The following is a 24,716-nucleotide window of genomic DNA, read 5'->3' on the forward strand; positions in this document are numbered from 1 at the left end:
GTCCCATTTCCCTTCAGTCGACCGTGGCTCATTCTTTTGGTTGGGGTGCACAGTACAGCTGCACCAGAGTGTAGAAGGAGCTGGCGTTTTCGTTTCTGCTTTTAAGGCAGAAGTTTTTTAAGCAGGCTTCTTAAATCAACTGAAGGGTGCCAACTTGGTGAAGTGGGCTGTAATTTAAAAAATATGGTCTGGTGACCGTATGGTCTGGTGACCGGGAGGTCACCATATAGCATAGCTTGACATCTTGAGGCCCTGGCCAAGAGCAAGGTGCCCCAGGCCAGAAGCTGGATTTTGCACCTTTGCCTCCCCAATCTACATTCTACACTCTCCCCACCATTCCATCCTGCCCCAGTTTTTTAAAAGCCCATGGACTGACCTTCAAAGCCCTAAACGGCCTCGGTCCTGTATACCTGAAGGAGCGTCTCCACCCCCATCGTTCAGCCCGGACACTGAGGTCCAGCGCCAAGGGCCTTCTGGCGGTTCCCTCCCTGCGAGAAGCAAAGCTACAGGGAACCAGGTAGAGGGCCTTCTTGGTAGTAGCGCCTGCCCTGTGGAACGCCCTCCCACTAGATGTCAAGGCAACTATTTTGCTTTTAAAAGACAACTGAAGGTGGCTCTGTTTAGGGAAGTTTTTAATGTTTGATGCTGTATTGTGTTTTGATACTTGGTTGGAGGCTGCCCAGAGTGGCTAGGGAATCCCAGCCAGATGGGCAGGGTATACATAATAAATTATTATTATTAGGCTGCAAATTAATGATGAGCTGATTGCTGTATCGTATTTTTCAATGTATTTATTAGTTTTTACACATTTTAGGCAATGCATGTACCGTATTTACTCAAGTCTAATGTGCCCTTCAGACCTAATGCTCACCTCAATTATCAGAACCTTGAAACCCAAAAAAGGATTTGCCAGCGAATGTACGTGTGCCATCAAATCTAATGCGCACCTTGATTTTCGCAACATGATTTGCCCCAAAAAGGTGAATTTGGGTAAATACGGTATGTGTGTAACAATAAAAGAACAATAGCAGAATAAACCACATAGACATTTTGATAAGAAAAGCAAGTGAGAGGATGCAAAAGGAGATTATAGAGCATAGTCACATACGTTAAAGACTCGATTTGATTTACTGATTTATAGTATTTCTCTGCTGCTTTCCATTCAAATTAATTCCATAGCAGCTTACGAACAATAAATAACAATAATGTAATGGAGCATCCCAACTTCAAGCATAAAGAGTATAATGTTATCAACAAATTACCAGTAAAACAATTGCAAACTATAAAATAATAATAATAATAATAATAATAATAATAATAATAATAATAATAATAATAATAAAACAACAACAACAACAACAACAACAACTTAATATTTATACCCCACCCATCTGGCTGAGTTTCCCCAGCCCCTCTGGGTGGCTCCCAATCGAGTGTTAAAAACAATACAGCATTAAATAGTAAAAACTTCCCTAAACAGGGCCACCTTCAGATGTCTTTTAAAGGTAAGATAGCTGCTTATTTCCTTGACATCTGAAGGGAGGGCGTTCCACAGGGCGGGTGCCACTACCGAGAAGGCCCTCTGCCTGGTTCCCTGTAACCTCACTTCCTGCAATGAGGGAACCGCCAGAAGGACCTCGGCGCTGGATCTCAGTGTCCGGGCTGAACGATGGGGGTGGAGACACTCCTTCAGGTATACAGGACCGAGGCCGTTTAGGGCTTTAAAGCTGCTAACAAGCCAGCAAGTACAAAATAGACTAAGCGTCACCAGTATAGCATGTCATATTATATCATTAGCAAGTATATAAAGGCATCTGTATTCTAGAAACAATACGAACGAAGCAGCAACTTAATTTTTTTCTTTTTTAGGCAACGGGGACACTGTGCCAAAGCTCGCGGAGGAGAACGCTGACGGCTTGGGCTACGTGCCACAGCTGCCACGGAAAAAGGACAAGCGGGAATATCTGGTGGGTGGTTTTGCACTCGGCTGCCTTGCGTGGCCTCCTTGTGGCGGCTCGTTATTGTCTAGCTCCATCAATCTGTACCCAAGAACTGCTCTTATTCAGGGCTTTGGGAATTTAATTAATAGTAGTAATGTTGATGATGATCCTGTACCAGGAGTGGTCATGCGTACCATAATGTATTATTATTATTATTATTATTATTATTATTATTATTATTATTATTATTAATTTAATTAATTAAATTTGTGTACTGCCCTGTAGCCGCAGGTCTTAGGGCAGTTAATGTACAGGTAACAAGGACAAGGTAGCCTGATCCAGGCTTGACAATAGAAAGTTGCACCCCGCTTTTGCGAAGCAACTGCATAATATGTCAGCTTGGATTTGAATTTCACCCCCATCCTTTTAAGGTGTTGCTCCCAACGGTGGTTTGTGATACTCTTTTCTCCCCCCTATCCACAGAAGCCAGCAATCAATGGCCTCCCACCGACTCCCAAGGTGCTGGTAAGAAACCTTTTTGATCGTGGACGAGGAGCTGAAACGGCACGTGTTGGAACTGCTCTGCATGTTGTGCCGTTTCTAGCTTTGCTTAGCCCTGAGAAGAAGGCCCAGACAGAGACAAATTCTCACTCCGCATCCCCTTAACGTTAGCTCCCTGCCTTTGAGCCAGGCTTCCATCTCTCTTTCTTCTAACGGAGATCAGGGTTTGCAAATCATCTGTGCCCAGGGTCAGCAGCAGCGCCTGGCACACTGGGGCATATACTGGGGTTTCCCCAGCACTGCAGGGGTGCCCCCTTGCCTGCGCCCTCCTCTGTTTCAGCCCCCTGGGACTCCATTGCTTCCTGTTCATGCTTGCATATGAGCTGGCTTTCCAGAGGCGGGGTGGGCATGCTGTCACCGGCCAGGAGCCGTCACGTTACAGGGGCGTTGATGTAGGGCAGCCCCCTCTCTCCAGTCTTGAACAGGAGAGGGGTGCCAGTTGGGCTCCCCAGGGTTTTACGGTGTTGCTGCCTCCGCTTAATAATCCAATTTGCAGGAGAAAATGATCAAAAGCGAAGATCCTTGTGGGAGCCTGGCTCAAAGGCAGGGGGCTAACAGATTGAGATTAAATCTTGACAAGACAGAAGTACTGTTTTGGGGGGACAGGAGGCAGGCAGGTGTGGAGGATTCCCTGGTCCTGAATGGGGTAACTGTTCCCCTGAAGGACCAGTTGCGCAGCCTGGGAGTCATTCTGGACTTACAGCTGTCCATGGAGGCGCAGGTCAAATCTGTGTCTAGGGCAGCTGTTTATCAGCTCCATCTGGTACGCAGGCTGAGACCCTACCTGTCTGCAGACTGTCTCGCCAGAGTGGTGCATGCTCTAGTTATCTCCCGTTTGGACTACTGCAATGCGCTCTACGTGGGGCTACCTTTGAAGGTGACCCGGAAACCGCAATTAATCTAGAATGCGGCAGCTAGACTGGTGACTTGGAGTGGCCGCCGAGACCATATAACACCGGTCTTGAAAGATCTACACTGGCTCCCAGTATGTTTCTGAGCACAATTCAAAGTGTTGGTGCTGACCTTTAAAGCCCTAAATGGCCTTGGTCCAGTATACCTGAAGGAGCGTCTCCACCTCCATCATTCTGCCCGGACACTGAGGTGCAGCGCCGAGGGCCTTCTGGCAGTTCCCTCGCTGTGAGAAGCCAAGTTACAGGGAACCAGGCAGAGGGCCTTCTCGGTGGTGGCACCGCCCTGTGGAACGCCCTCCCACCAGATGTCAAAGAGAAAAATAAATACCAAACTTTTAGAAGACATCTGAAGGCAACCCTCTTTAGGGAAGCTTTTAATGTTTAATAGATTATTGTATTTTAATCTTTTGTTGGAAGTCACCCAGAGTGGCTGAGGAAACCCAGCCAGATGGGCGGGGTATAAATAAATTATTACTATTATTATTATTATCATCATTGAAAGTCCCATCCGGCACAACCGGTCATTTCTCTGGCCTCTGAGACATACATTGGCCATTGCCCCCTCATCTGCTTTGTTTCTTTGTGTTTTCTTATGGTCAGAGGAACTAGAAACTTGTGTGTTGCATTTACGCCAATGAAGACACCCCGTGGTTCCCCCCCCCCCCTTTTTGCTGTTCCAGATGGGAGCCTGCTTCTCCAAAGTGTTTGACGGCTGCCCTTTGAAGATCAACTGCGCCACATCCTGGATACACCCGGACACAAAAGGTGAGGGTGACTTTCCGTTTTTGAGCTGGGGAGGAATTCACGCCCCATCCCAGTTGCGTTTCCGAAGAGGCTAAGCCGGTTTCTCCTCTGCCATGTTCTAGATCAGTATATCATCTTTGGCACGGAAGAAGGCATCTACACTCTGAACCTCAACGAGCTCCACGAAGCCACCATGGAACAGGTAGGGGAGAACTGCTCAGGGCCAGCAGGATCCTTCTGGGAGGCCGAGGCCAGGGAGATGGGCAAAGCCCCCTTTCAGGATGGGGGACAGGGCAGGAGGGCTGGGTGGCCATTGTGGGTGGAGCAAAGGGCTCTCTAATCTCCCCTGCTCTAAGTTCCATCATCTTAAGACAGCAGTGGAAAACCTGTGTCTCTCCAGGTGCGGCTGGACTCCAACTCCCATCATCCCTGGGTCTTGGCCACACTGCTTGGGGCAGATGGGAGTTGGAGCCCAGCAATACCTGGAGAGACACAGGCTCCTCAAACTGAGAAAAATGTGAAGCCAGCCATCGGAGCTTCTCAGGTTCCCCAGTTTCCCTAGCTAGTATCTGCAGCCATATGACTTAAGATCAGCCTTCCCCCAGCCTCTTGCCCTTCAGATGAACCACAGCTGCAGCCATCCCCGTGCCATGCTGATGGGAGCTGTAGTCTCTAAAACACGAGTTCGGCTTTTGCTTTACAGGTGAAAGTCGAAAAATTAGAATATCGTGGAAAAGTTCCTTTATTTCAGTAAATCAACTTAAAAGGTGAAACTAATACAGTGGTGCCCCGCAAGACGAATGCCTCGCAAGACGGAAAACCCGCAAGACGAAAGGGTTTTCCGTTTGCAGAGTCGCTTCGCAAGACGAATTTCCCTATGGGCTTGCTTCGCAAGACGAAAAATGACGAAAAAAATTGAATTTTTTCCCCTCTCCAAAACCCCTTTTTCTGAAGCGCTAAGCTGCTAAAAGCATTTTAGCAGCTAAACCGCTAATCCCTTATGCCTTTAATAGGCGTTAATAGCCCTTAAACTGCTAATAGCGCTAATCCGCTAATGGGCTTGCTTCACAAGACGAAAAAAACGCAAGACGAAAAGACTCGCGGAACGGATTCTTTTCGTCTTGCGAGGCACCACTGTATATGAGATAGACTCATGACATGCAAAGCGAGATATGTCAAGCCTTGATTTGTTATCATTGTGATGATCATGGCATACAGCTGATGAAAACCCCAAATTAACAGTCTCAGAAAATTAGAATATTAAATGAAATCAGCAAAACAAGGATTGCAAATAGAGCAATATTGGACCTCTGAGAAGTAGAAGCATGCATATGTACTCAGTACTTGGTTTGGGCCCCTTTTGCATCCATTACTGCTGATAGCATCCATGCCACGCCGCATTGAGGCAGTAATAAAGGCTTGACATATCTCGCTTTGCATGTCATGAGTCTATCTCATATATTAGTTTCACCTTTTAAGCTGAATTCCTGAAATAAATGAACTTTTCCATGATATTCTAATTTTTCAAGTTTCACCTGTACTCATTTAATTTTCTCAGGCCATCCATTCAGGCCATCCACTGCCTGAAAGAGTTTTTATTCTGTGCTGCTGCCCCGCTTTTATTGTTTCTGCTGTTTTTTAATATACAGTGGTGCCCCGCAAGATGAATGCCTCGCAAGACGGAAAACCCGCCAGACGAAAGGGTTTTCCGTTTGCAGAGGCGCTTCGCAGGACGAATTTCCCTATGGGCTTGCTTCGCAAGACGAAAAATGACGAAAAAATTTGAATTTTTTTTTTTTGCTCCAAAACCCCTTATTTTGAATCGCTAAGCTGCTAAAAGCATTTTAGCAGCAAAACCGCTAATCCCCCACCCCTTAAAAAGCCGTTTTTAGCCCTTAAATCGCCAATAGCGCTAATAGCGCTACTCCGTCAATGGGCTTGCTTCGCAAGACAAAAAAACCGCAAGACGAAAAGACCCGCGGAACGGATTCTTTTCATCTTGCGAGGCACCACTGTATTTGCTTCCGATGTGTTGGTTCTCATTGTCTTTAGTTATTCAGTATCATCTCGGGAGGTGACGAGGTCCACCCGTACTGGAGGCATTTAAAGAGAGGTCAGGCAGCCCTCCGTAAGGGAGGCTGAGGTTGCATCCTGCATTAGGGAGCCTCCTCTGAGGTGGACTCCGGCCTCCAAGTGTCTCCTTCTGACTGTAAATTTCTGTGGTCTGTGAGTCAGCCAGGAAGTGTGAGGGATAGAGAGAGGTTATATAAGCTATGTATATTTGAAAATAAAACAGATTAAAACCGAGTGTAACTCTCGAAAGCTTAATAGTAACCTCATGACCCAATGCTTACTTATCTGGGTATACACCCCATTCATCACAGCAGGACCTAACTTCTGAGTTAACATAAATATGATTTTATGTTGGAAGGGACCAGCAAAATTTAACCTGAGTTGCCAGAAACCGCCTTCCATGCTTCCTTTAACGCCTCCCCAGTTTTTCACCCATGGGAATCTCTTCTGCTCCTTTTTCTAGCTGTTTCCGCGGAGATGCACCTGGCTCTATGTGATCAACAATACCTTGATGTCGCTCTCAGGTATGTCAGTTGCTAAAGAAATGCACCGCGAAGCTTAAATGGGGGGTTGCAGGGGAACAGGATATTCTCTTAGGAAATCTTCCCTTTGGTGTGCTGAATTTAGCTTGGCTTACGGTAATGCCACGGAAGTCATTTTTAATTTGTTTCTTTCTCTTTTGCTCTCTGCAATTTGCTTGGACCTCTCTGGATGTTTTGGGGCTGTCCTTTTTAGAAGGTAACCTTTTCCCACTCTGTATTCTTTGTTTTTATTCAGTATTTGCATTATTGTTATAATATGCCAGAGTTTTGAGACAGGCCATGTTTCTGTTGCAGGGAGAACATTCCAGCTCTACTCTCATAACCTAATAGCTTTGTTTGAACAAGCCAAAAAAACAGGCCTTGCTGCTCATATTCAGACCCATCGGTTCCCCGACAGAATATTGCCCAGGTAAGCTAGCACTCTTGAACCCAGTTTCAGGGCTAGCCGACATAATAGGACTACAACTCCCATCAGTCCCAGCCAGTCAAGGATGATGGGAGCTGTAGTGCATCAGTGGCTGGAGAGCCCCACGTTCACTGTCCTGGCAGTAAGTGCCCCTTGTTTTTTATTTTATTTCGATAACACAGATTGTAAGCTCTTGGAATGGTTAGGTGTGTGCGTGTTTTTCTCTATGAAATAAATCATTTTTAAAAGTCAAGAAAAACTGCAGTTTCAAGAAACAGGAAAACATGGGGCAGAATTCAGTCTTGCACTCTTAAGAGTTGTTCCACCAGCACAAGGGTTTCGGCTTCCCTGATAAAGTGGTCATCCTCCCCCTCTGTGCTGTCCTGGGCATTTTCTAGAAAACCACACGCACCCCAGGCAATTTTCAGCGATGTGGGTAAGCCCTGCTACACTAGCATGAGTCGTTGCACTGGCTCCCACTAGCGCAAGTATTCAGTTGAATCCGTCCCCAAGTGCCCAACATTGTGGTTTGGGCCTCTTCTTACCCCATGAGCCTGCCTGGACATGAAAAAAATCTTCTTCCAACAACCTTCACTTACCTTCAGAGGTAAGTGGCACCTTATCGAAAGAAACCTCATTTCTTAGAGGTTTTTAAGCAGAGGTTCGATGGCCACCAACTTTCAGGGATGCTCTGATACAAAATGCAAAATGCCTTGATAAAGAACAGGATATGAAATCTTGCATGGGGTGGAGAAAGTGAGAGGGGGATTAGACAATTATGAGGGCTATCAAGGATCGCTTCTCATGATAACTGTGTTCTACCTCCGCTGTCAAGAGGCAAGTACATTGCTAGACACCAGGTGCTGGGGGAAAATAGAGGAAGAAGGCCATTGCGCTCATCTCCAGAGACTTCTGGTTGGCCACTCTGGGTAGCAGGAGACTGGACTCAAGAGGCCTAAGGCCTGATCCAGCAGCCCAGACTCTTCTTCTCCTTGTAGATAAGAAGTCAGATAAAACATGGAGGTCTGATTTGTGGGGGAAGGGGGGTTACAGAAGGAGAGCCCTGCTGGCTCAGAGTCCGTGCTTTGGGAAGTTCCTCCAAGGGAACACAAAGACTACCCACTTCCCTCTTGTATGCTCCCCCGGCCACTAGGCAGAGGTAGACTGCCTCCATCCACGGAGTGTCTATTTTGGGCCCATTTTGCAAGCTAGGGCAACAGTCACATTGGTTTTGCTCCATCTACGTTCCCGTTTATATTCAGTGGGCTGAAAACAAAAGTGACGTAAGAGAGAGTCCTAGTTAAAACAACAAACCATTGACACTTAACTCTCATTTCAGGAAATTTGCCTTAACGACAAAGATCCCGGATACAAAAGGATGCCATAAATGCTGTATAGGTAAGTCTTCCGCTTGAGCTTCTGGAGACAATCTTCTCCCAGCTTTGTGGACCTGCTTGGACCTTCTCGGCCGGGGCACCTGCTGCTCCCTCCCTCCAAAGTTTGTTACCGTATTTTTCGCCCTATAGGACGCACTTTTTCCCCTCCAAAAATGAAGGGGAAATGTGTGTGCGTCCTATGGGGCGAATGCAGGCTTTCGCTGAAGCCTGGAGAGCGAGGGGGGTCGGTGCGCACCGACCCCTCTCGCTCTCCAGGCTTCAGGAGAGCCCCAGTGCCAGCCCCACCAGGTCGGGGGACAGAGGGAGGCGGAACGCCGCCATCCCGCTGTCTCCCAAAGTGGTTTGGAGGGGGTACCTGATCTGAAGGTGGGCGGCGGGGAGAAGAGCGCTTCTCCCCGCTGCCTGCCCCGCAAGCTCCGGGGATAGCTGGGAGGCGCAGTGCGTCTTCCCACTGTCCCCGGACCTGGTCTGAAGGCGGGCGGTGGGGAGAAGAGCGCTTCTCCCCGCTGCCAGCCCCGCAAGCGCCTGGGGGGGAAATATTTTTTTTTCTTTATTTCCCCCCAAAAAAACATGGTGCGTCCTATGGGCCGGGCGTCCTATGGGGCGAAAAATACGGTACCTGCTTATATCCCACCTTCCTTCCATCCCGGAACCCAAAGCAACATCTATGTGTTTTGATATGTGTTCAGACCCCTGGGCTCTCACTTGTGTGGGGTGCCTCAGGGTTCCGTAATTTCCCCCATGCTTTTTAACATCTACATGCAGCCGCTGGGAGAGATCATCAGGGGGTTTGGGTTGGGTGTTCATCAATATGCAGATGATACCCAGCTCTACCTCTCTTTCAAATCGGAACCAGTGAAGGCGGTGAAGGTTCCTGTGTGAGTGTCAGGAGCAGGTTGGAGGATGGATGGCGGCTAACAGATTGAGGTTGAATCCTGACAAGACAGAAGTACTGTTTTTGGGGGGGACAGGAGGCAGGCAGGTGTGGAGGATTCCCTGGTCCTGAACAGGGTAACTGTGTCCCGAAGGACCAGGTGTGCAACCTGGGAGTCATTTTGGACTCACAGCTGTCCATGGAGGCGCAGGTCCAATCTGTGTCCAGGGCAGCTGTTTACCAGCTCCATCCAGTACGCAGGCTGAGACCCTCCCTGCCCACAGACTGTCTTGCCAGAGTAGTGCATGCTCTAGTTATCTCCTGCTTGGACTACTGCAATGCGCTCTATGTGGGCTACCTTTGAAGGTGACCCGGAAACTGCAATTAATCTAGAATGTAGCAGCTAGACTGGTGACTGGGAGCAGCCGCCGAGACCACATAACATCGGTCCTGAAAGATCTTCATTGGCTCCCAGTACGTTTCTGAGCACAATTCAAAGTGTTGCTGCTGACCTTTAAAGCCCTAAACGGCCTCAGCCCAGTAGACCCGAAGGAGCGTCTCCAGCCCAGACACTGAGGTCCAGTGCCGAGGGCCTTCTGGCGGTTCCCTCCCTGCAATAAGCCAAGTTACAGGGAACCAGGCAGAAGGCCTTCTCGGTAGTGGCGCCCGCCCTGTGGAACACCCTCCCATCAGATGTCAAGGCAATAAACAACTGTTTTACTTTTAAAAGACAACTGAAGGCGGTCCTGTTTAGGGAAGTTTTTAATGTCTGATGCTGTATTGTTTTTAATATTTGGTTGGAAGCCACCCACAGTGGCTGGGGAAACCCAGCAAGATGGGCGGGGTATAAATAATAAATAATTTATTATTATTATTATTATTATTATTATTATTATTATTATTATTATTAGTGATACCAAGTGAGTTCTACTGGAACTGACTCAGCCCTGACCCTTTGGGGTTGTTCCTCTGCTTTTGTGTTCTTCCTCTGCAGTGAGAAATCCCTATACAGGCCACAAATACCTCTGTGGAGCGTTGCAGCTGGGGATCGTTTTGCTTCAGTGGTATGAACCGATGCAGAAGTTCATGTTAATAAAGGTGCGTGAGGCCGTTTTTTGCTCGACTTCGTGGTGGTGTTTCATGGGAATGTGTCTGCTGAGGGTGGAACTTAAAGGCTTTCGTGCAAGACGTTAAGCCGTTTCAGATCTGGAGTGGGAGTCGCATCTGCCGTCCGTTAACTTCTGTGCTTGGTTCAGGGTGTTGACGCTTCTCATCAGAGCCCTAAAAGACCGCTTTGAAGGGGCAGCCAAGACTTGGGGGGCAGGGAGGACCCCTTCACCATTGACCCCTGTCCTGGGGGACACCAAGGCCCCCCCTGCAGCTCATCATCACACTGTCTCCAACTCCATTATTTAGAGTAGCAGATGAAGGGCGGCCTTATCAGGAGAGCCTTTTGAAAGTGATCCTGAGTCTTCTATACCCGTATATTTTTATTTTGACGTTGCTTTTGTTCATTTGCATTGCAAGGGGGGTTAGACTAGATCAGGGTTTCCCAAACTTGGGTCTCCAGCAGTTTTGGGACTACAACTCCCATCATCCCTAGCTAGCAGGACAAGTGGTCAGGGATGATGGGAATTGTCGTCTGGAGACCCAAGTTTGGGAAACTCTGGATCTTTTGGCTTCCTCCCAACTCTGCAATTCTGATTCTATAGTGATCTTAATTTACCGTATTTATCTGTGTATAAGATGCCCCCAATGTATAAGACGACCCCTATTTTTTTAACCCAAAATTAAGAAATTAGGTGGTTTAGCTTTTGGGGGGGCAGGTCACTTCTGCCAATCACTCACCCACCTGCCCGCTACTGCTGATCGCGCACCTTGCTGCAGCCGCCAATTGTCTGCCCGCTTGCTGCCACCAACTGCCCACCTGCCCACTTGCCGCAGTCACCAATTGCCTGCCCAATTGCCGCAACCACAGCCAGTTGCCAGCAGGCCTTGCCACAGTCACCAATCACCCGCCCAATCACTGCTGCCAATCTCCTGCTCGCTGCTGCCATTAATCACACCTCCCCCCTCTGCATTCACTATCCGTGTGTAAGACGACACCCAATTTTTGCCTAATTTTTTTTTAAGCAAAAAGCATCGTCTTATACACAGAAAAATATGGTACTTAAAAAAAAAATGCTGTTGAGGCTTGTCATTGTTTGCAGGGCAAGATCTAAATGTTGAAAATAATTTAGATGTCCGCTCAGTAAGAAGCCAAATCTCAGAACAGGCCGGTTGCTGTTCAGTCTCATCTTTCCTTTCCTTTTGGTGACCTTGTTGTTTCTTCCCCCATGCCCCTTCCAGCATTTTGACTTCCCGCTGCCGACCCCCCTGAACGTCTTCGAAATGCTGGTGATCCCAGAGCAGGAGTACCCCATGGTGTGTGTGGCGATAAGCAAGGGAGTCGAACCAAACCAGGTCGTCCAGTTTGAGACAATTAACCTGAACTCTGCTTCTTCGTGGTTTACTGAAACTGGTGCAGGTGAGGCTCTGGTAGACCTGAGTTCAGTTTACTATAAGAGACAGTATGAGTTACTCGCAGTGCAAGAGGTTGGAGGGGCCAAATTCTTCTCAGAGGAGGGTTCTGTCACCTGGCAGGTTCTTTTGGGGGTAAGGGCAGCAGAAGAGGTGGCATTATAGCCTGGCATGGTGAGAGCGGAAAGAGAAGATTCAGGGGTTTGAAGGAGAATTGCATTGCTGGCCTGGATGCAAATGGTTGCTCTCTTCTCCCCTCCATCAAGGTTGCCAACAGCTGGATGCCATCCACGTCACCCAGCTGGAGAGGGACACAGTTCTTGTCTGCTTGGACAGTAAGTAGCAAGAGTTAGAGCTTGCCTGCTTTTTTTGCTTTTCTTTTTTGAGGCAGAAAGCAATAGAAAAAGAGGAGGGGACAAAAACAGAATAAACACAATAAAACATAATAATAAGCTAGCTAGGGGTGATGGGAGTTGTAGTTCAACAACATCTGGGGACCCACAGGTTGAGAAAGGCTGTTTTATGGCAGATGAAGATGGTGGATTTTTCGGAGCTGGGCGACCTGACTGGAAGAGTCCATGACCAGAAGGAGGAGGAGTACCAGGAAGAATGGACGAAATTTAAAGACTATTTAGCTAAATATGTTAAGATAATTGGAAAAGCTTGCAAATATTAGATAGGCTTAGGATTTAAATATGTAAGGATAGGATTTAAGATGTTTAAAGCTAATTGAGAAAGAATGAAAGATGTTAAGTGATCAAGTTAATTTTTTGAGAAATTCGATTTTGGAAAACTGTTAAAATGATGTATAATGAAATTCAACCAGGGGGATTCGAGGAAGTCACTTAATAATATTATGAAGACTGGTTTATTTACAAATAGGATATATGTGTGTTTGTTTTAAATTTTTGGAAAATCAATAAAAAATTGGGGGGGGGGGAGAAAAAGAGAAAGGCTGTTTTAGAACAAGGCAGCCTGAAAGCAGCATTTAAGGTAAAAATCAGTTTAAAGCAGCAGTAGAATCACACATTAAAACCCTATATAGATCCGTTCCTCAAAACACATAGTTCATTAACATTCCTGTATTATGATGGGGAGGGGGTGTGATTTTGCACTCTGTCGCCGTGGTTCTCCCGCAGCAGCCATTGCATGTATTGTGGGCTGAGTGGCTGCTGCCGTGGGCCCTGGCTCTTCCCGCTTCCATATATTTGTTGGGGCAGCCTCCGAGCTGACCCACAACCCCAATTTGGCTCTCATTTCTCCCTTTTAAGGATTTGTGAAAATTGTGAATCTGCATGGGAAACTGAAGTCGAGCAAGAAGCTGGCCTCCGAACTAAGCTTTGATTTCTGCATTGAATCTGTAGGTGAGCAGAGACCGTCTTCGCCATCGTTTATTGTCTCCAAAGTGCATGCTGTGTGTTAACTCGGAGGTGGGGGTCCCTTTTCAAGCCGGGGGCCAGATTCCCTTCTGGGCAACCTTCCAGGAGCCACATGCCAGCAGTGGGTGGGGCCAGGTACACAAGCAGGCGGGGAAACAAATGTGAATTCCCTCTTTGTCCTCCACCAGAAGTTTTGTCAGAGTTCAAGGATGCATTCTAGCCAGGCAAAAATCCTCAAGGAGGGTGCAAATCTGTGGCCGGGGAGAATGTGTAGCCTGGAGAGAGTCTTGGGGGCCAGGTAAAGAAGCCTGGAGGTCCCAAATTCCTGCGGTAGATTTCATGCAACCCCACAGGCTCAGAGTCTGCAAAACACAAGACAGGAAGATGTTGGAAGGAAAGCCTGTAATGACATTCCTCAAATGCCTGGGAGGCTTCCTTGGTGAGAACCAGCCATTGTTATGGCGGGAATGTTCCTCCTGGCGGCCTGTTTGGGCTCCTGAGCACTCAGAGTGTGTGATCAGTGTCCCTGATTGGCTGGAGGCTGGTGGGAGTTGAGGGGGGCAGCCCCTCTGTTGCCATGACCCACTGACCTTGGGGGCTTGCGGTGGAGCCTCAGACAGAGTTCTCTAGCCAAGGTTACAGCTGCAACCCAGAAGCCAGGGCTCTGTGCTGGCATTGAAAAATCAAGAGGCGACAATTGGGCAATGCCTTGGCAGGCACTTCCTGGCATTGCCAAAGACCAGCTGTCTCCAAGACATGTCTCTGGGGAAAGCAAGTAGGTCTCCCCTGGAATCCCCTCCCCGTGCTCAGCAAGACCACCCCGTAAAACAGCCCTGATTGGCCTTGGCTTGTGTCTTGCGGCAGCGGTGGCCACCAGCCTGGATGGCTTTCAGAGGATTGGACACATTCAGGTTGGAGAAGACAATGCATGGCTTTTAGCCACGATGGCCGTGCTCTGCCTGCAGACTTGGAGGCAGCAATGCTTGTGAATACCAGTTGCAGGAGGTGTTCAGGACAGGAGGACAGGACAGTGTTGCTTTTTGTGCTCAGGTCCTGCTTGCCGGTTTCCCATTGAGATGGGCCCAGGGGCCTGATCCAGAAGGGCTCTCCTCCTCCTCCTCCTCCTCCTCCTCCTCCTTCTTCTGCTTCTGCTTCTGCTTCTGCTTCTTCTTGTCGTTTAGTCGTGTCCGCCTCTTCGTGACCCCCTGGACCAGAGCACGCCAGGCCCTCCTGTCTTCCACTGCCTCCCACACTTTGGCCAAACTCATGCTGGTAGCTTCGAGAACACTGTCCCACCATCTTGTCCTCCGTCGTCCCCTTCTCCTTGTGCCCTCCATCTTTCCCAACATCAGGGTCTTTTCCAGGGAGTCTTCTCTTCTCATGAGGTGGCCAAAGTCTTGGAGCCTCAGCTTCAGGATCTGCCCTTCCAGTGAGCACTCAGGGCTGATTTCAGAATGGATCTTCTTGCAGTCCATGGGACTCTCCAGAGTCTCCTCCAGCACCATAATTCAAAAGCATCCATTCTTCGGCGATTAGCCTTCTTTATGGTCCAGCTCTCGCTTCCATACATCACTATTAGGAAAACCAGAGCTCTAACTATACAGACCTTTGTCGGCAAGGTGATGTCTCTGCTTTTTAAGATGCTGTCATTCTTACCTTATTGCATCTCTCCCGCAGTGTGCCTTCAAGACAGCGTTCTGGCCTTCTGGAAGCACGGGATGCAAGGGAAAAGCTTTAAGTCCGACGAAGTAAGTCTTGGGTTTGGGGGGGCCCTTGTTTTCCCAGCCTTGCTGCCCTCCGTGGAGCAACTTGGTTGCTCTGCTGAGAGAGGAACGCCCCTTCTCAGGGAAAGCCAGAGAGGGGAGGGGAGCCCTTGCTGCTCTGGCCTAGTGAAGGATCATAGTTGGCCCACGTTCGGTTAGAAGACTATTGGGTGCCAGGTGAGGGGAAAGAGCCTTCTCTGGCCAAGATCCTGCTGAGCAACGGACAGTCAGAATAGAAGGGCAATTGGCCTGACCTGGTGTGAGATGGCTTCTTGTGGGGATGCCTGATGATCATCTTCCAGAGCAACTACTCTATTCCAAACTTAAAAATGGAAAGTGTCATGCTGGTGGTCAACAAAAGGTTTATAGACAAATATAAAAAATGTAGTATAAACACTAACAATTGGGAAACACTGGCCTGCGAGCGCTCCAGTTGGAGAACAGCCTTGACCAAAGGTGTCGTGGGCTTTGAAGACGCTCAAACTCAGGACGCAAGGGAGAAACGTGCTAAGAGGAAGGCACGCTTGGCAAATCCACTCCGTGATCAACTTCCGTACAGAAACCAATGTCCCTACTGTGGAAGGACGTGTGGCTCCAGAATTGGCTTCCACAGTCACTCACGGACTCACTGTTAAGAGCGTGTTTATGGAAAACAATCTTACTTGGCTATGAGGGATCGCCAAAGAAGAAGACATTCTCAAGTATAGCGACTTAAGGGTGGAGGGGCATTGGCAGTCAGGTTTGTAGCCCCCAGATCACATCACAGCTATGAAGTCACTAACAACCCTTGTCATTCCCACCACCTTGGAGATAATAACAGAATCAGGGAATTGTAGAGTTACAAGGGACTCTCAAGGGTCATCTAGTTGAGCCCCCAAATAAAAGCCTATGAAGTTGTACAAACGCACTATACAAAGTTGTTGTGAAGTTTATCACGATGATGTAAAGTGCTATTTATTATTATTATTATTCACAGTTGGTTTATATTGTTTTACCAGTACCACTGCCCGCTAACTCTCGTGTAAGGCTTGCCATACGGCGCAGACAACATGCTCGTGGTTCTCACTTTATTATGGAAGGTACCACTGCCCAGTGGCGTAACACCTTCCTAGGGGCATTGTTTGCTGTCTTTGTGTTGAGTCAGGCCATTGGTCCGTCTAGCTCAATATTGTCGTCACTGGCTGGCAGCGATCTTCCTGGCTTTTAGGCAGGGGTCGTCCCCAGCCTCCCCCCAGGATAGCCGCACATAAGCATTCCTATCTAGCACATTTGGAGAGTGGGGAACATGATATGCACACATTATCTCAGTGATAAACCTAACAATAACCCTGTAAGGCAAGCCAGGGTAACAACAACTTGCCTAAGGCCACAACGAGTCTGTGGTTGAAATGAGATTTGAATTTGGGCTTCCCAGCTCGCACGAGAATCCTGCCCTTGGGCCACTAGACTGTCGTACAAATTGAATGTAAGATACAACAAATAGCAATGCAACAATAATGTATATGGATAGGTTTCTGTTTGGGCCTTTAGCACTGGGTGCTGCTGCACTCTGTTCCAGCGCAGAGGTAAGGAAAGAGTGCCTGGGCCTGACACCCATTCCCAGGTGGCTTAAACCAGAGGTGTCAGACTCCAGCTCCCTTGACCCCCCCCCCGGCATGGCCCAGAGGTCATGAATGGTGGGAGCTGGAGCCCAGCAGCATTGAACCATGGCTCAGTAAGCTGCGAAGGTTGCTTCTGAACTAACTTGCCGTGCATTTTGTCAACAGTGACCGGACTATTTGACCCAACCCTCCTCCGCAGTCTTAGCTGGCTCACGTGTCCCTTTCTCTGCCCCTTTTGCAGGTAACCCAGGAGATCTCAGACGAAACTCGGGTGTTCCGCTTGTTGGGCTCCGACAGGTGAGCTGAGGAGATTTTGACACACTGCACAGTACAAATCTTATGTTTAGGTGTCTTTTTGCATTAGAAAACTTCATGGCCACGTTCTTAAAAGATGCCTTTTCCCATGTCATGGGATGCATCCAGCAAGACGCACCCTTGTAGCATGTTAAATAATAATAATAATAATAATAATAATAATAATAATAATAATATCATAGAATCATAGAGTTGGAAGAGACCACAAGGGCCATCGAGTCCAACCCCCTGCCAAGCAGGAAACACCATCAGAGTACTCCTGACATATGGTTGTCAAGCCTCTGCTTAAAGACCTCCAAAGAAGGAGACTCCACCACACTCCTTGGCAGCAAATTCCACTGTCAAACAGCTCTTACTATCAGGAAGTTCTTCCTAATGTTTAGGTGGAATCTTCTTTCTTGCAGTTTGGATCCATTGCTCCGTGTCCGCTTCTCTGGAGCAGCAGAAAACAACCTTTCTCCCTCCTCTATGTGACATCCTTTTATATATTTGAACATGGCTATCATATCACCCCTTAACCTCCTCTTCTCCAGGCTAAACATGCCCAGCTCCCTTAGCCGTTCCTCATAAGGCATCGTTTCCAGGCCTTTGACCATTTTGGTTGCCCTCCTCTGGACACGTTCCAGTTTGTCAGTGTCCTTCTTGAACTGTGGTGCCCAGAACTGGACACAGTACTATAATACTGTGTACTATAATAATACACAGTACTATAATAATTACAGTGGTACCTCCAGTTGCAAATGGCATCCGTTCTGGAGGTTCGGCTGCATCCCAAGGCACTCACAACCAGAGGACCGCTTTTGCGCTTGCACATGGTGCGCTTTAGTGCTTCTGCTCATGCGTGTGGTGCGTAGAGCGCTTCTGCACATGTGCGTGCAGCAAAACCCGGAAAAATACTTCCGGGTTTGCCGCGTTCGCATCCTGAAGTTTACGTAACCAGAGGGATACATAAGCGGAGGTACGACTGTATTATTGTTATAATTATTAAGTCCAATGTTGCATTACAGCTCCCGCGGTGGCTGGTGGCAGTGGGAGTTGTCGCCCCAACACTTGGAGGCTGCCTGGCTGGGGGAGGCTGTGGTGCCAGGGAACACGGCCCCAGGGTGCCCACTTAGAGTGAGGGCTAACTTGCTCGTTCCTCCTTCCCCTCACAGGGTGGTGGTGCTGGAGAGCAGGCCGACCGACAACCCAACGGCCCACAGCAATCTCTACATTTTGGCCGGCCACGAAAACAGTTACTAGGCAACCGAAACCCGACTCGGAACCGCCAGCCAAGGAACACGTCACATAAGGAAGCAGCCCTCAAGGAAATGCTATCCAATCCGGACTCTCCTCCCTCCCTCTTGCTCTCTCTCTCTCTCTGTTTCTCCCTCCCTCTCCCTTTGCTCTACTGTGTCAATATCCAAACGGACCCATTTTTTTAGGAACGAGAGCCAAATGTCGCCTGGGCGTCTTGCAGCTGGGAAGCAGCTGATCTGTCACTTGCCACTGTGTGGTTGGTTATGTTGAGTTTGCTTAATAAAAGCTACGAGGTTAATAAGCCGCTCTGGTTCGTTAGGCCCAGGCCCTGTTTTTTGGGGGGTAGATCCCAAATGCGTTCACAGTGCCATGCGGTTCTCGACGCAGACTTCTTTTGTCTTCCGGTTAAAATACCAAGGCTGCCACTGCCTTCCTATCTTGTGGCAATGCCAACTTTTGAATGCTGGTGGCCGAGATCGAAATCAGGAACATTGAGGCTGGCAGGGAAGGCGGGTGCACTTTGGGGACACCCCCCCGCCATGGGGAAGACTTCCTACGCAAAGCCCCTCTGGATCTTGTCCAAATGATCCGCTTTCAAGAGGTCATCAGCATTCCCGGGATACCGTGGGTTTTTTGTTTTTTAACGCAACTGTTCTCTGTGGGTTTGTAAAATAGACTATTTAATCCTTATTTATTAATCTGTTGCTAGGGTCGTGTGATGTATCCTAACTTCTAGCACATGAAGGTTGCAGAGCAGCTTTTGGGGGGGTTGAGGGAGGGGGGCTCCTTTCCCCCCCCTTCTTTATACAATTGTACAAAGAACCTGGTATTCATTTCACCCTTTTTGCCTCTTAGATGAAGCCCGTCGTCTGAGGGAGGTGTTTATATATAGATAAATATATATATATACAGGGGGACGCAGGGTGGGAGGAGAGACCTTTTGGCTATTCTTGCAGAAATGTTGTTTTGTACAAGAGTCTTTTGTAGGGGTTTTTGCTCGTGGGATTTGTCGCCAGAGGGAGCGTGTGGCAGAAATGCAAAGCCGTATCTCCGTGAGGAATCAAGGATCTCTAGATTGGCCGGGAAGATAGATTGTGTGTGAGAGTGTGTGTGTGTGAGGGGAGCACACGGGTGTGTCATCATCAGGAGCTCCCGAGGATGTACGGAGAAAAAGAGGTGAAAGGAAAGCTCATCCACGTTTTGTGGATCCCTGGATCCCCACCCAATGCAGTCCAGGCATGGTGGAGGTCTCAGGCTGGGTGAGACAGCGGTGGTAAGGCCGATTCCAGAGGCCCCCTGGTCCTTGCAGCTGGGTCCCTGGTGCGAATCATCCCTTTCCCTGGAAACGTCCCGCTTTCTGTCACGGCAGATGCCAAACTGGGAGCGCAAGAAGCCACCGGCTGGATGAGCCTTTCTAAAACTGCTTTCAGGGGAGAGCTTTTTTTAACGCTTCACGGACACGTATTTTATTTATACTGTGCCAGAGGAGAAAATGCCGTGCCTGGAAGAAAGGAACTAGATTTTCCCCGGACTGGGCGAGTTTCGAAAGGGTCTGTTTTTTTATAAAAAAAATCCCGGTGGTATAGTATAAATATATATATAAGACGCAGTATTGTCTAATAAATCTTGGGGAATATCCTTTGTTCCATTATCCCTTTCTCGAGGCTCTCATCCATGTTCCTCCTCCCCGCCCCCCTTTCATCCATTAAAATATCCTTTTTGCTCCTGATTTTTGTCTGCTTTCATTCATTACGTTTTAGTGGTTCTGCAGAGGAACACTGTGAGGGGGGGGCATGGCTCTCTCAGCAGACCAACTGCCTTGCATACAGCAGGGCCCAGGTGGGGGTCTCTGGCGTCTCCAAGTGGGACTGGGGGTGTCGTCTGAAATCCTGGAGAGCCACTGCCCAGTGGCGTAGTGTGGGTTGTCAGCACCCGGGGCAAGGCAAGTAATTTGCGCCCCGAACCCGTGGATTTGCGCCCCCTAACCCTAACCCCCAGATGTTGCGCCCGGTGCGGCCGGCACCCCCTGCACCCCCCACGCTACGCCACTGCCACTGCCAGTCTGTGTAGGTAATATTGAGTTAGGCGGACGAGTGGCTTGGCTTGCTACAAGGCAGCTATGTTTACAAGGTAACCATTCTGCACTTCCTGCTAATTTGGTAAAGGTTTGGATTCCCCCCCCCCCTCCCCAATAAGGAAAAGCTACCACATCAGGGATATTGCATCATTCCAGAACTTCGCAGAACTGTAAATTTGGAAAGGGACCCCGAGGGGCATCTAGTCCAACCCTCCAGCAGTGCAGGAATATGCAGCTGTCCCATACGGGGATCGAACCTGCAGCCTTGACATTGTCAGCTCCACACTCTAGCCAGCTGAGCTATCCAGGCACACAATACCATTGATGGGAAAGTATGGTTCATTCCCCAGCTAGCAGGACCACTGGGATGTCAGAGCACTGCTCTCCAGATGTTTCAGACTAGTAATAGTAATTTATTATTTGTACCCCGCCCATCTGGCCAGGTTTCCCCAGCCACTCTGGGTGGCTTCCAACAAAGATGTAAAATACATTAAAATGTCACACATTAACAACTTCCCTGAACAGGGCTGCCTTCAGATGCCTTATAAATGTCAGGTAGTTGTTTTTCTCTTTGACATCTGATAGGAGGGCGTTTCACAGGGCGGGTGCCACCGCCAAGAAGGCCCTCTGCCCGGTTCCCTGTAGCTTTGCTTCTCGCAATGAGGGAACCACCAGAAGGCCCTCGGCGCTGGACTACAAATCCCATAGCCAGCACTGGAGTGGGAGTTTTAGTCCAGCACAACCCGAGGGCACCAGGTACCTGGCAAAGGCTGGTATGGAGTTTGGTTACATAAGGGTCACTGGATACTGGCCGTGCCATCCCTGACATCAAGCATGACGACACTCCCCCTGCCCATGTCAAAACAGGAGCGTTGCCTGTAAAGATTAAAAGCTATAGTGGGAGCCAACATAAAGCGGAGAAGCCCCTGCTCACTCTGGCTCCCCTGTTTTCAAGACCCAAAGGGCTTGTTGGGCACACCAACCCCTCTCTGCCTGACCTGTGGGACTCTTGTCCCCTGGGGACACCCATCACCAGCTCATAGCTGTCCACTTACAGATTTGAAAATAAGGGACCAGCAGCAAAAAAATAAGGGATTTTGCTTAGCTTATACAGAAATCCACCACTGATAGAGCCAGGCTGCTTTTGCTGCCACTGACTGTGTTTTGCAGGGGGTTGGACTAATTGATCCTAAGGGTCTGCAACTCCGACCAAAGAAGAGTGGCAGACAAAACTGATGAACGACTTCGAGATGGCAAAGCGTACAGGCAGAATTAGAAACCAGGAAGAGGACCTCTTTAATAAAGAATGGGGAAAGTTTATAATTTAGTTGAAAAGCTATTGTAAAGAGTTACAGACATTGGTAGGATTGACAGAAAACTTGTAGTAAAAATTTGAACTATGGATGGACAAATGATTTATAAAAATAGAGTTATGAAAGGGATGCAGACGGGGAAATCACTACATTAAGATGCTTCACTGGTTGGAGGGGATGCTAAGCAGCACGTCGGGGCTGCCGTCGTCCTGGCGCGAGGAGTTCCATCGGCCGTTCCCCGCCCAAGAGAGAGAGAGGGAGGGAGAGAGACTCTTGCCCACGCCGCCTGCGAGCCCAGCATGAGGTGGTTGTGGCACAGCCGCGGCCGCTGAAGCGCCGCCCTTCTGCGTCCCTCCCCATCCCCTCCTCTTCCTCCTCCCTCAGGCCGCCTCCTCAGCCGCTGCCACTGCCCCCTCCGGCTTCCCCTGGCAGCGCAGTGGAAGTCTCGCAAGAGGGGCTGCCTGCCCGCCCAGTGCCACCTGTCTCCTCACGACGCGCCCCTGAGGGGGAAAAGGGAGAGACGGAGATGCGGCAGCTCGTGCACTCGCTCTCTCGCGGCGGAGGACCCCGAGCCGCTGCTTCCCTCCTGAGCCGGGCAAGCATGAAACCCGGGAAATTTAAGGGACATCATCAATAAGGGACAGCAGCGGGACACGGCTCTGGGATAAGGGAGTTTCCCGCCAAATAAGGGACGGTTGACAGCTATGCACTGGCTCTGCTCCACACCTCCTTCAATGGTTTTCATCTGACTAGGTGGTAAGGATGCCTCTTGCTTGCCTGGACGTGTGTGTGTGTGTGTGTGTGTGTGCACAGAAACTTGCTGAGTTTTCACTGGCAGGAATGCAGCCATATACAAAGCTCAGAATCCTACCTGTTACTCCGCCCACTTCCTGCCTCTGGCCCCGCCCTCACATGTATGGGTCCTTAAGGGGGCGTGGCCTTTGGCCTGAAAAATGTTCCCTATCTAGGGATAGGATTTTGTTCAACAGAAAGGGCTTCGCCTGGTACCTGAAGACTGGCAAAGGTGGTACCGGGTGCATCTCCTTAACAGCAGCATTCTGTAGAAGGACACCATCCCCAGTTGGAGCACGGGCTTTTGAAGGGCTTTTGCTGAAGACCGCAGGGTCCGGGCCGGTTCACTTAGTAATCTAATCAAGAGGGAGGGCCAGTTTCTAGCTGATGGGAGTTGTAGTCTGAAAACCTCTGGAGGGATCCAGCTTGACAACAGCTGCCCTACAGGGAAGGTAGAACCTATTCACTGTGGCCATTGGCCCCTTGCAGAAGACAGAATCGGGGTTCAAGAGGACCTTGACGGAGCAGAGACCTGGGCACAAGCTAACAAAATGAATGTCAATAGGGACAGCTGTCAGGTTCTGCCCTTAGGAAGAACCAGAAGCACAAATACAAGGTGGGTGACACCTGGCATAGTAGCAGTACACGTGAAAAGGATTTAGGGGTTTTGATGGACCACAAGCTGAACATGAGTCAATCGTGTGATGCAGCAGCAAAAAAAGCGAATGCTATTCTAGGCTGCATCAACAGATGTAAAGTGGTTCCTCAGGTTACAGACGCTTCAGGTTACAGACTCTGCTAACCCAGAAATAGTATCTCGGGTTAAGAACTTTGCTTCAGGATGAGAACAGAAATCGTGCTCCGGCAGCGCGGCAGCAGCAGGAGGCCCCATTAGCTAAAGTGGTGCTTCAGGATAAGAACAGTTTCAGGTTAAGAATGGACCTCCGGAATGAATTAAGTACTTAACCTGAGGTACCACTGTATAGTGTTCAGTTCAAGGAACGTCATAGTTCTGCTTGATTCTGTCTTGGTCAGATCACACCTAGAGTACTGGGTCCAATTCTGGTCTCCACAGTTTAAGAAGGTTGTTGAGAAGCTGGAAGGTGTGCAGAGGAGGGCGACCAAGATGATCAAGGGTCTAGAAAACAAACCTGATGAGGAATGGTTGAAGGAGCTGGGTATGTTTAGCCTGGAGAAGAGAAGACTGAAAGGAGATATGAGAGCCATCTTCAAATATCTCAAGGGTTGCCCCATGGAAGAGGGAGCAAGCTTGTTTTCTCCTGCTCCAGATGGGTGGGGTATAAATAATAAAATTATTATTATTATTATTATTATTATTATTATTAGGACCCAAACCAACAGAACCAGATGCACAAATATAGGATGGGAGACACCTTGCTTACTAGCAGTACATGTGAAAAGGATCTAGGGGACTTAGTGGACCACAAGCTGAACATGAGCCAAGAGTGTGATGCTGCAGCAAAAAAAGCTAACGCCATTCTAGGCTGCATCAACAGAAGTCTAGCGTCAGGGAAAGTCATAGTTCTGCTTGATTCTGTCTTGGCCAGATCACACTTGGAATATTGTGTCTAATTCCGGGCACCACAATTTAAGAAGGATGTTGACAAGCTGGAACATGTGCAGAGGAGGGCGACCAAGATGATCAAGAGTCTGGAAACCAAGACTTACAAGGTGTGCTTGAAGGAGTTGGGGGTGTTTAGCCTGGAGAAGAGGAGACTGAGAGGAGATATGAGAGCCATCTTCAAATATCTGAAGGGCTTATACATAGAGAATGGAGCAAGCTTGTTTTCTACAGCTCTGGAGGGTAGGACTCGAACCCATGGCTTCAAATTACAGGAAAGGAGATTCGGACTAAACATTCAGGAAAAACTTTCTGATAGTAAGAGCTGTTTGGCAGTGCAAGAGAGGACGGGGTGGACTCTGCTTCCTTGGAGGTTTTGAAGCAGAGTTTGGATGTCCATCTGTGCTGGATGCTTTAGCTGAGATTCCTGCATGGCAGGGGGTTGGACTAGATGAAATTGGGTGTCCCTTCCAACTCTACAGGTCCAGTCCCCTCTTACAGGCATCCTTTGTGCATCAGCTGCGCCAGGAAGGACGTCGAGGATTCCTTGCTCTGCCCCGAGGCGTCTCCTGCTTCTGCCCAGCGCTTGGAGGGCAGCGACGGCGCCGCCTGCCAGTCTGTGCCAAGGCAGGGAGACGCCTGCTCAGCCTCGCTCCTCCCGGGGGCGGGCATCGCCCCCGCTGCCCA

General features: G+C 48.9%; 1 protein-coding gene across 3 annotated transcripts in view; it reads left to right on the top strand.

Annotated features, from left to right (window-relative positions):
• Positions 1-19,994, top strand: part of MAP4K5 (mitogen-activated protein kinase kinase kinase kinase 5) — a 97,231-nt gene extending 77,237 nt beyond the window's left edge. For 2 of the 3 annotated variants that reach the window (XM_083435191.1, XM_083435192.1), the window contains 14 exons: positions 1,870-1,967; positions 2,424-2,465; positions 4,093-4,177; positions 4,279-4,358; positions 6,693-6,753; positions 7,066-7,180; positions 8,517-8,575; positions 10,443-10,546; positions 11,798-11,975; positions 12,235-12,303; positions 13,240-13,332; positions 15,025-15,095; positions 16,953-17,008; positions 18,181-19,994. In XM_083435191.1, the coding sequence (XP_083291317.1) occupies positions 1,870-1,967; positions 2,424-2,465; positions 4,093-4,177; positions 4,279-4,358; positions 6,693-6,753; positions 7,066-7,180; positions 8,517-8,575; positions 10,443-10,546; positions 11,798-11,975; positions 12,235-12,303; positions 13,240-13,332; positions 15,025-15,095; positions 16,953-17,008; positions 18,181-18,268 (1,199 nt within the window). In that variant the 3' untranslated portion in view covers positions 18,269-19,994. The remainder of the gene's footprint in view (positions 1-1,869; positions 1,968-2,423; positions 2,466-4,092; positions 4,178-4,278; positions 4,359-6,692; positions 6,754-7,065; positions 7,181-8,516; positions 8,576-10,442; positions 10,547-11,797; positions 11,976-12,234; positions 12,304-13,239; positions 13,333-15,024; positions 15,096-16,952; positions 17,009-18,180) is intronic. The other variant, XR_014509948.1, reaches the window with a different exon arrangement.
• The last annotated feature ends 4,722 nt before the right edge of the window (positions 19,995-24,716 follow it).

This window comes from Podarcis tiliguerta (assembly GCF_965153285.1).
Source record: "Podarcis tiliguerta genome assembly, chromosome: 1".
Taxonomy (NCBI): domain Eukaryota; kingdom Metazoa; phylum Chordata; class Lepidosauria; order Squamata; family Lacertidae; genus Podarcis; species Podarcis tiliguerta.